At 36.7% G+C, this 11,101-nt stretch overlaps 1 protein-coding gene and 1 long non-coding RNA gene across 2 annotated transcripts in view; one reads left to right on the top strand and one right to left on the bottom strand.

Annotated features, from left to right (window-relative positions):
- Positions 1–3,737: 3,737 nt before the first annotated feature.
- The window catches only part of LOC113474496, a 10,422-nt gene continuing 3,058 nt past the window's right edge, over positions 3,738–11,101 (bottom strand). The window contains exon 2 of the long non-coding RNA XR_003396157.1: positions 3,738–4,214. This is a non-coding gene — a long non-coding RNA (uncharacterized LOC113474496). The remainder of the gene's footprint in view (positions 4,215–11,101) is intronic.
- LOC100177390 (5-hydroxytryptamine receptor 1A-like) overlaps positions 4,037–11,101 on the top strand; it is an 8,942-nt gene continuing 1,877 nt past the window's right edge. Inside the window, exons 1-6 of the mRNA XM_018813438.2 lie at positions 4,037–4,266; positions 5,770–5,958; positions 8,848–9,004; positions 10,157–10,270; positions 10,647–10,810; positions 10,939–10,998. Coding sequence (XP_018668983.1) covers positions 4,067–4,266; positions 5,770–5,958; positions 8,848–9,004; positions 10,157–10,270; positions 10,647–10,810; positions 10,939–10,998 — 884 coding nt within the window. The 5' untranslated portion in view covers positions 4,037–4,066. The remainder of the gene's footprint in view (positions 4,267–5,769; positions 5,959–8,847; positions 9,005–10,156; positions 10,271–10,646; positions 10,811–10,938; positions 10,999–11,101) is intronic.

Genomic DNA, 11,101 nt, shown 5'->3' with positions numbered 1-11,101 from the left:
GGCAGAGTTTAACCGAACAATGGATTGCTTATGTGCGTATGTTTGTCGGAACGTCTTACTTTATATGCACGAGGTGTCAGGTGTTTGGATTGTGGAGTTAAACCATGTGATGTTTATGTAGTGCGGTCGGTATCGCTTTGTTTGGAAGTTGTACAGTTAGTAAGATTAGCGCTAAACCAAGATCATGGGTATCTAAGAATAGATAATGATCGTAATGATCGTGGCAGGCAAAATAAACAGAACATAAGAGTAGAAAGGAATGTACGTGCCAGCTTCAATAAAAAACATTGGTGTGCGGTTATTCGCTAATTATCGGTAGGCTTGGTGCAACAATTTGGTGTAATGTGCTACTACATTGTTTACAATATAAAACAAACAATACATATTCACTAATCGTAAATATGATATCTCGTCCGTAAGTAGAGTAAGTTTTACACAAACAATTCATATTATGCGAACAACAATACAAAGATAAGATTGTACTTCACCGGCATAACATTTACTCTACGCTAATGTAATGTTATTGAACTTTCGTAGTTACAATAGTACGCTTATCTAACAGTTACAGTAACTTAAGCTAATGTTTTTATAAGCACATCTATATCGATAGGTTTTCAGACAGAAAGAGCTAATTCGTAGTTATGTTAAAAGCTAATTTGTACGGTTATGTTTATTAAGTTTTAATATAAAAATCTGAGAACTGCTTCAGTGGCTTAAGAGTGGAATATATACTTTCGTAAATAACTTTACCCTTGATTGTGTACGTGAGGGTTGCCTCGTTCAGTAAAATTCAATATTAGCCAAACTTCGATCTCGCAGTCGACGCATCGTGTTTTTTATATAATTGACATATTTTGACTGGTAAATATACCCCCTTGTCTGTCTTGGTTTTTGTTGCGCATTTTGCTCATTTAGATTGATTGTGAACATGGAAGGCAGGTGTCGATAAATGATTGCCCCGAAGTTTTACCCTTCTGTTTTAACTTTAATAGTATTTAAACTATTATACGCCGACTATTTTATAATTATAATATTCGTATACGCTTCCGTTTAAACTAATTATTGGGCCGACAGCACAGAATAACTTTTACAGTAGGCTTAGGTAACTGTCAGTTACTTTTCGATAGTCAAATAGCTGACGAAACAAGGTATACGAACGCTACTTAATTACGCCTCATTACATTTATACCCTCGCCGTAACTGGATTATTCCGTTAAACTGACGTCACAGGTGCTTCCCCTTATTTCCTTCGTGTTCAGTCATCTGCGAATTTTGGTTTGATTAAATTTGCAAATTAGAGCTTTTCGGGGAAGGGCCTCTGATTACTTAAAAACATGATTCCCTCAAATTAAATTACATTGTGGTTATGCTCAGTAGTTGTAGATGTAACAACGAGCTCTCTTTATCTTAAAGCCGTATATCCCTAGGGGCGGGATAGACTTGTATATTACACCCAAACGAGACTTCGGCAAAGGTCAGTTGATTCTTATCGGCCAAAAATTGCGAGAGGAAATTTTCCCCAAACTGGTTGCTACGTGTTTTTCAACAACTCACCGTTTTTTTATACGTAAGCAGTTTTTGACGTCATGCGTTCTATGACGAAATATGAAAGGTTAATGCAAGGTCACCGATGACTTATAAGCAGTGTGTTACCCAATAATGGTTTATAAGTAGGTTGTGACCAGGATATTCACCATGTAGAACACTTTAAATCCAATTTAACCGTTTCATCCAATTTAACCCTCTCGAATTTAATATCTGTAACCCAATGGTGTTTTATAAGTAGGTTGTGACTGATTGTGTATACGCTATGTTATAACACGTTGTCTTCAATTTAACCCCAAGTTCGTTTCTAATTCCAATAAATCTAATGAAGCAGTATAGCCACAAACAACAAGCCTACGCATGTGTATTACAAGTTAAACCGGGTAAGACGCTGGCTGTGGTTTCGGTCTGCAGAGACTTGGTTCAGACAAGTTCGTGTTTCCTGTAAAAGCATTTCGTAATCCCCGTGCCGTAAATTACGTTTACTAGTTTTGCCGACGCAAGACTTTGTAAATGTAGAGTAGTAAAAAATTATAATTAGGTAAAACGACACGCAAGAACTGTGAACGCGCGTGTTGTCGTTCGTAACTCGGCCGCTATAAAGTGTTTCAAAAATATGACAAACTTTACTAATTACAACAACAAACATGAAGTGCTTTTTAACGTGCAAAGGTGGGAATGGTTTGTTTTGGTTTTTCATATATGGAAAACACTTAAGGTTTCGCATGCCGCTTTTTGTTTTAATGGTGTTTAGGAATGTCTGCATTTTTCGCAAATCTTGCAGATGAGCAGTTACCGGAACCCAACACACATTTGCTATGTTTATACTTGGCTTACCAGATATAATATGCATCACATATAGAACAGAAAAGCCGAAATATTCGTACAAAATATTCCAAGTTTATGATAACCTATAATAAAGATGAGAGTAAACCAGAGGTTCTGGTTGACAAGCAAAACCCGTGTTTTATTTTTAAAACTGTCAAATCAATTCAGCCAGGCCCACCAGCGATCATGTTTTATGACTTGCGGTTTCTTAATTTGAAAATTGTTGTGTAAACTTGGAGCGGAGGTATGCTGCTAATCTGTACATGTCAGTGCAAAAAGGCAAACCAGCAATCTTCTTATTCAGTTTTACGCGCGAAGACGTGGATAAAATGCATTGAAATAGCGAAACGTGCGTGCACATACTGTCGACTTGTCAACAAGTAAGTAACTGAATCTCTAAATCCTGATGCTCTTGATACGACAGCTTAAAACGCTGATCATCCGTTAAGTTAAAAAAACACTGTGACATTCAAGGCTTAAAATTTTTATCTATTTGAGGGGGCATGTACGTTTTAATCCGCGCTGCTGCAATTTTAAGCAGCATATTTGAAGTCGTATCGAATCAATATCACTTAATCTAAAATATTTCTACATTTTTAAAACTTCAGTGTCACATTAGTGCGGTAATTTTGCGATTTCCGTTATACCATGTTGGGGTAAGATGGTACATATTTTTATGTTTTACCGTACCGTGGTAGTAAAAATGACCGCTTAAAGAATTGTATAACCGTAGCCGCGACTCGTATCTAAATATAGTTAACGCCTGTGTCGCAAAGTTAAATTTTCGCTTCAAACTTTGCCTTTTTTCCTACGCCTATGGTGATGGTTTGATTGAGAGTTCGGTGGTTTATACGTGGTGTATCTAGACATCGTGTGGTAGTTACATCGTGCAGATGTATAGAGTATGTCAGTACTGTTTATAAACTATAAGTTTTGGGGCCGCCAGTTAAAGAAAATACTTCTGATTTTGTAAACTTACTCAACAGATATTAACTCGTGATATTAAGTGCATAATCAGAGATACGTCATTGCGTTTGCGTTTATGTATTACTTGTGAAATTCGAAGATGCAAACGTTGCCTTTTTAGAATTAGTCATAGTAGGGTGGAGAAATACGGGACACCTTTAGTACATAATATCCAAGTATTCTGATCTTGTTTTAAACAAATACCAACGGTCTACGGGAGTCGTGGGGATACGATTTTATATTTATTTGAATTTTCTTTGTTTACTTTCAAATATAACAAAATTGAAACAAAAGGTGTCCCATCTTCCCCACCCCCTAATATATAACGTATAAATTGACCTGTTTTGAAAACTTTGTATGCCATAGCGAGCTTGGTATGTGTCCATAAACTCCTTGTATACAATTTGACAGGTTTTATTAATTGTGGAATAAACCAAGGAGTGTACATTAAGTTCGATTTAAGTAACTGATTAAAAACGAGTAAAAGCTTCGAATAATTTGCATTTTTTTTCTATGGACCATGTATAAACATTGTCTCATTAATGAAATTGACAGAAAAGGACGCGAACCGGTAGTCACTAAAACGTATAACTGTAACATGAATAGGGAATTAAATACAGAACTATAAACAGCTGTAACTTTTCAGGTTTTGTTTACAATTTTATTATGTTAAAGCAGTAACTGGTTTATAATACTGTCTCGTTGACGTCTTTATCGCCTACAAATTATGAGCACCGTTTCTTACAACCACGACAGTACATCAGGTCCAAACGAGATGGCAGGCGGGCTTTGGACGGTCGGTGCCCGGGCGACGGTTGGTTTCGTCTTCGGGGTGATTATTCTTGTGGGGTTGGTTGGTAACGCCGTGATAATAACTGTGATTAAGAGAGAACATAAACTGCACACGAGAGCAAACTACTTAATCGGGTACGTATTTTAAACATAAATAAAGTTTAGCCCAATATGATTTGTGACGTTTGTACGTAAAAGTCCAAGACGGTTATATCACATATATACTGTTGCAGATTGAATGGCATTGAGTGAATATATGACAGCTGGTTTGATTGATAGATTTATTCCAAGCTGCTTAACTGAGGTTGAAGCATGTTAATTTTATGCAACATTGTAAAACGTGTTTTAATCTTCAGAATATAAATTTAAAGGATAATTCATGACCTATGAAAATAGTTGGGTGCCTTTAGTTTTAGTGTAAGCTGTTTTGCTTTAATATCAGCTTAAACGTATTTTTGTTGATTGACATTCAATATATCCTTGCATGTATTATTAAGGATTATATTTCTGTAACACCCGCTGTCGGTCTACATGCCATTAGCTGTACGTGATGACAAATAGGCAACGCTTGCAATTTCCAAATAGTTAATCGTTTTATAATACCAAGTTGAGATTCAATCGTTATTTTTGAACGATACAGCCGGCGTCACCCTTTGGTGAAGTTGTAAAACTTAAAATAAACTATTTTATAAATAAAGTAACCTATATAGTACTGTGGGGTAAGATGGGATACCGGTGTCCCCCAAAAAATGGGAAAAGAGAGTAAAATCGTGTACCATATTACCCCACTATACTATATTCATAAACGTAAGAATAAATACAGTTTTGCGAGATATCTGACTGTTATTGAAAACCACACAGCTAAATTGACATGTGAAAAATTCGATGTTTTAATGCATTTTTGGTTGAACACAGCACGCCTCGCTTTACGTTGCGGTTATGGACTGAATCAGGAAAACATTCTCGTTTGCTTATATTACATACGTTCCTAAAAACTTTATCGACTTCGCCTTTTAAATAATTCAAACATGCAAAAATGTGGTGCAATTTAACTTTTCCCGCCTTAATTGACGTTCAGTTTGTTTGATTGTCTTCTTTATGACGACATAATCGGCGAGGCAAAAATGCGGGAAAAGAAACAGTTCAAGTTTCAGCGGACGTGAGTCAGGCACGTACAGTGGGTACGAAGCTTGTGAGATGTAATTTCACAATGTTGGGTGTCACAGTAATTAAGTGCACCGGCTTTTCCGACATTCCACGAGTGTAGTTCGATAATGTAGACATTGATCTACATTAGAGTTGCTGGATCGCTCGCCTCAATCTGAACACGAAATACAGCAGGATGATTAAATTGGAAAGTAACCTTAGACACAAGACCCTTGTCGTTTTCACGTTTTACTTTAGCCGTAACGGTCTTGATCAGTTTCTAGTATCCAACATAACTACAGAGTCGCGCACATTTGACCTGTATAGTCTGGGTGTGTCACCGATTTCCGTCTTACGTTATGAATCATGTTTGTACTTTTATTCGTTTTCTATTCACACATATAGTCCAGAGTGTAAATATATACGAATACACAAAGTGGATTCTGATATTAGATGCCTATTTATCTTAACATTTGTTTCATTTTTATACAGGTCGCTTGCAATGGCCGATCTTCTAGTTTCTCTTCTGGTATCACCATTTTCTGCCGTGATGACGTTGCACGAGTTCACCCCTAATCTTTATTTCGTTGGCCACCATGTAATGTGCCAGCTTTTTACCTTCCTTGACGTCACATGTTGTACTGCCTCTATATTGCATCTGTGCGCAATCGCGCATGACCGGTACGTATGACGCCAGAAAAGGGCCGCAGCACGGAGTAGTTTAAAAACATTATTTATTCACCTGGCATAAAATCAATCAACATAGTTATGATAAACAGTTTACACAATGTCGCGTTCAAACTGCATAAGCGGCATGATCACTTAAGCCTCGCTACATTAATGTGGTTTTAAAATAGGTCAACGATCGTCCAACGCAGGCCAAAATCGATTTTAAATGTTGAAAAAACTTTTTCTTAAAACTGACAAAAGTGTACTGTGAAAACCCTTTTAAAACAAGACTTCACAACAATAATTAGGTTTGAGACACTTTTAACATTTTGTACTTGGCAAATACATACTCCGGAGGTCATTTTCAATCATTAAGTTCGATAACTCGCCAAAATTAAGTTACCGACGTACTAAGGTTTATTTTCGCTCGAACCAAGATTGACTTATAACGGAAACAACAACTTTCGATTGCTGCATCGTTGTTGGGTTGCTTTGTACAACAAGTGTCTATGTGAACTTGTACATTTTATATAAGGGCTTTACTCGTTCTAGGTGTAACTGCAAATGGTATTTACCCTTGTAAATGTATTACTTGGTGGCTTACAGTCGTGTGTTATTTGCAGATCATATAAAAACATAATTCATCCAGTAAGACAAACACAAATTCCGCCTATGTAGCTTCATCATTGTTTGCTTTCTTAGTGTGGGATATTAAACACAAGCTTGGGCCAGAATAATTAACAAATGTTCGTTTTTTTTATATTCTTTAAAATGTATTTGCTATCGGCGGTACTCGTCGTAAAACAGTTTACATTTTACCATCTGACAGCTTAAAAAGAGCGAAGAACGTGCCATATGTGAGGGTTTATCCATCCCAAGACACGGCTTAATTGCGTGATACGGTCTCAATCGATTCGCTTTAGATACGAACCCGATACACTGCAGAGTTTAAAACCGATCCCACAGAATTTAAAGCGATTTAAAATAGTCGAAATGCCAACAGGCTAAAATAAACGCATATAGGATGGCGTAACCTCGGTTTCGAATTTTAACCCCAATGCTTAAAAATTCATGTATAGTAGGTTGGGGGGAGATGGGACTTTTTTTCATTCTAATTTTTCGTCTTGTTTGGTAATAAACAAAAAAACATTTAAAGAATTATAAAAACGACTTCCATAGGCCGTTGTTAATTGTTTAATTCACGATCAGGATATTTGGATATATTATGTGCTAAAAGTGTCCCATCTTAGCCCTTGGTACTATATATGAACCTGACAAAACCAAGTAAATATGACATGTCCCGATACTGGATTGGCACGTTAAGTATTACAAATTTAACACGCAGAAATGAGAGGACAAAATATGCTATTTGTATCTCAATACTATAATTTATATATGTACCCTTATTTCAAGCTGTTATTCATATCAAATTAAGGATGTAATTAATAACCACAGAACATCTAATATGGAAGCGGAATTTATTAAAATTTTTTTTTCCGGTTTGGCCCCGATAGCCTGTATTAATGATAACCGCATTTAAATTCAAAATTTCCCTGCCCGGGGTTTCAACTCGTGTGGTTTGCTTCTTAGGAATAAGCAATGCATACGGGAAGAATGAAAGGTAAAAATACAACAAAAATTACCAGATAAAAAGGTCCCCGTCTAACCTTGTATACGCGTTTTTCAAATAGATCCACAAAAACAAGTTGTGTCGAATATTTTTAAGTTTGCATAAAAAAAACCTTTAAATAGAATGTTCAGTCGCCAACAAACATAGTGGGGTGGGGAAGACGGGACACCTTTAGCACGTAACATACAAATATCCGGTGTTTTAAACAATTAGAAAACGGTCTATGGGAGTCATAAGGACACGGTTATAAAAATTTTCAAATGTGTTTTGTTCGGTTTCTCTAAAATACGCGCGAACAGATCGAACAGCGCGAACGTCTCTTAAAATACTCGCGAACAGCGCGAACAGCGCGAACAGCGCGAACATCTCTAGAATACTCACGAACAGCGCGAACGACACTTATTAACGCGCGAACAGCTCGAACAGCGCGAACGACATTAAAATACGCGCGAACAGCTCGAACAGCGCGAACATCTCTAGAATACTCACGAACAGCGCGAACGACACTAAAATACGCGCGAACAGCACGAACACATTTTACAAATTATATATAGTACCGTGGGGGAAGATGGGACACCTTTAGCACCTAATATTCAAATATCCTGATCAAGTTTTAAACAATAAACAACGGTTTATGGAAGTCGTAAGGATATGGTTTTATAATTCTTTGAATGTTCTTTTGTTTACTACCAAATGGAACGAGAAAATAGAGCTAAAAGGTGTCCCATTTTCCCCCACCCTCCCCAAGGGGGCCGTTTATTTTGGATAGTAACCACTGAGTTGGAACAAGTGATGGTGAGTGTCTTGCCCAAGGACACATATGTTCAGAATGATATAGCAGCGACGAGCCTTGAACTCGTTACCGTTAGGGGCAGGTGTGGTAACGGCGTTGTAAACGGGTAAAACCCGGTCAGTGCTGTTCGCGTGTATTCTAGAGCAACCGTTCGCGCTGTTCGCGCGTATTTTAGAGACACCCGTTTTGTTTACTACCAAATAAGACAAGAAAATAAAATAAAAAGGTGTTTTATCTTCCCCATACACCTATACATATATATATTCATGACATGTTTTTATACACTCGATCCCTCAAGTTTTGTTTAATGTAGAAAGGAGAACTTCGCCGTTTTTTGGGAAATCAAGTGATAGGTCATAAAGGAAATGGGCTATTTATATTCTTTTGACTCATATAATCCAAATTAAGCTCTTTGTTTCGCACACTAAGCAAGTTTTTTTCGTGTAGACTTCATAATCGGATTTTTTACTTTTCGCAGATATACAGCAGTTACAAAGCTGCAGTACCGTCACAGAACACACTTTAAGAAGGTCCTGCCTTGCATCGTGTTAATATGGTTGGCAGCTGTACTACTGTCAGTCACGCCTTATTTCGTGTTTCCATCGCCAACTACGGGTGCGAAAGAACCGAATACGGTAATTTCATAAAACAGTTGATTTGGTTTGGCCTTTTTCTGTAACCATTTAACTATTTTAAGGTGGTGTTTACAATATATATTTTTTTTAATGCTAAAGTTGTTGCGGTTATATAATGTTGGATATACGATGAGATACCGATATAGCTCCTAAATTTCTTATTTCCTGATCTTGTCTTGAACAACTAACAACGCTCTTCTTGAGTCGTAGGACTACGGTTATATAATTCTCTAAATAATATTTGTTTGCTACCAAATCGAACGGATAAATAGAATGAAAACATGTCCATCTATAACCTCTCCTAGTATTAATGGAGAAAACGAAATGTTGTACCTTGGTTTATATAAAGTAGGATGGGGAAAGAAGTGTTTTTCCGCCGCACACCCATGGCCCACTGTAGATATCTTTAGTATAGGCCATGGCACACCCAACTCACATTATTTGATACCGCTTATGCAAATTGCTACTGGCGAGCTGCCAATACTAAACAGGTGTACACACTTGAAAGTAACTACCATAACACATTTTTGGCAACGATTTATCTATTAGTGCAAGCTATGCAATAAATCACTCAAACAAAATTACGAATTTCCTGTCATAGCGATCAAAAATGCAGCAATCTGTTGCTTAAAATCTAATGGTGGTAAACCGACTAGGATGAATTATAGGTTTGAAATAATAACTTTATTAAATTTCCATTGATTTAAATAAATGTAACACCGCTATAGTTTAAATAGAAACGCCCTATATAGGTTTGAAATGCTTTGAATCGTCGCCCAGTAAGTATAAAGCGAATCGATACAGGATGCATACTTTACATATAAGTCACCGCATATAAGTTACCTATTATAAAACGCAATATATAGTACTGTGAGATAGGACGGGAAACCTTTAGCACATAATACACAAAATTCTGATTGTGATTGTTTTAGACAATTAACAACGGTCTATAAGAGTCGGGGGAATACGGTTTAATGTTTATTTGAACTTTTTTGTTTTGTTTGATATCAAATGGGACGAGAAAATAGAACGAAGGGTTGTCCCACCTTCCCCTTTCCACTAAAAGAGTGGGCGCGTATAAATGTTTATGTTGTGAACAGAGATCTATGAATGTACCATGTGTATCTTTATAATAACCACACATTATTGCAGGACACTGTAGAATTGTCACCAAATAATTTCACTTCGGCACCAAGCATTGAAGTTATGGTGACATCAAGTCAAATAATAAACGAAGGTCTCATGTGTAGCGTTAATACTAACAAGGTGAGAATAGTTTGTAATGGGATTATAATTTTCAATAACATTTTTGCTTAATACACGGTAAAGTTATGTGATGAGAAACCGATTGCACCTAAATCCCACATATTCTTGTTTTAAACAATAACAACGCCCCTTTGGAGTCACTGCGCTACGGTTATATAATTCTGTAAATAATCTTTGTTTACTACCAAATGGGACGAGAAAGGATGTTGAAAACATGACCGATTTTACCAAATCCTGCTATATATATATGCTATGTTGGTGTTTTGTGACTATTAACTCAATATCTCATACATGTGGATCATTTATATAAATATATACTAGCGGCGTAACTCAAGAATTGAATAGCAAACTTATGCTATATTAACTTCATTGACAGATTTATCGAATCGTTGCCACAACCATTGCATTCTATGCACCCTTGGTAATCATTATCGCCATCTACTGGCGAGTTGCTCGCATTGCTTGGACGCGGATTCACCACAGTGTCTCTGCAACGCCATCTAACGGAAAAGAGTTTCACTTCCCTAGTACTATGCAAAGGTAAGTAAACGTTACGATTTCGATTTATAGTTTTTTTAGGACATGGGAAGCTCTGCATAAAACTATCATCTACAATGGTTTATATACAAATGATAAATAAATTCGGTATAAAGTTTATTATTCTGCAGTGAGGAAAAAAACAACGTTGGTTGCATTGGAAAACCGTCACAGTCGTCACCCCAGGCATCGTAAGTTTCTACTTTCATACAAATATATCTCCCGTAAAAACACAAGCGACCATCTATTTGTTTTTTAACTTAAAAGCTTNNTGAACTGCAATATAGACAACGG

The sequence above is a fragment of the Ciona intestinalis genome, chromosome 1 (assembly GCF_000224145.3).
Source record: "Ciona intestinalis chromosome 1, KH, whole genome shotgun sequence".
NCBI classification, from domain to species: Eukaryota; Metazoa; Chordata; class Ascidiacea; order Phlebobranchia; family Cionidae; genus Ciona; species Ciona intestinalis.
This window is presented reverse-complemented; position numbering and strand designations above follow the sequence as displayed.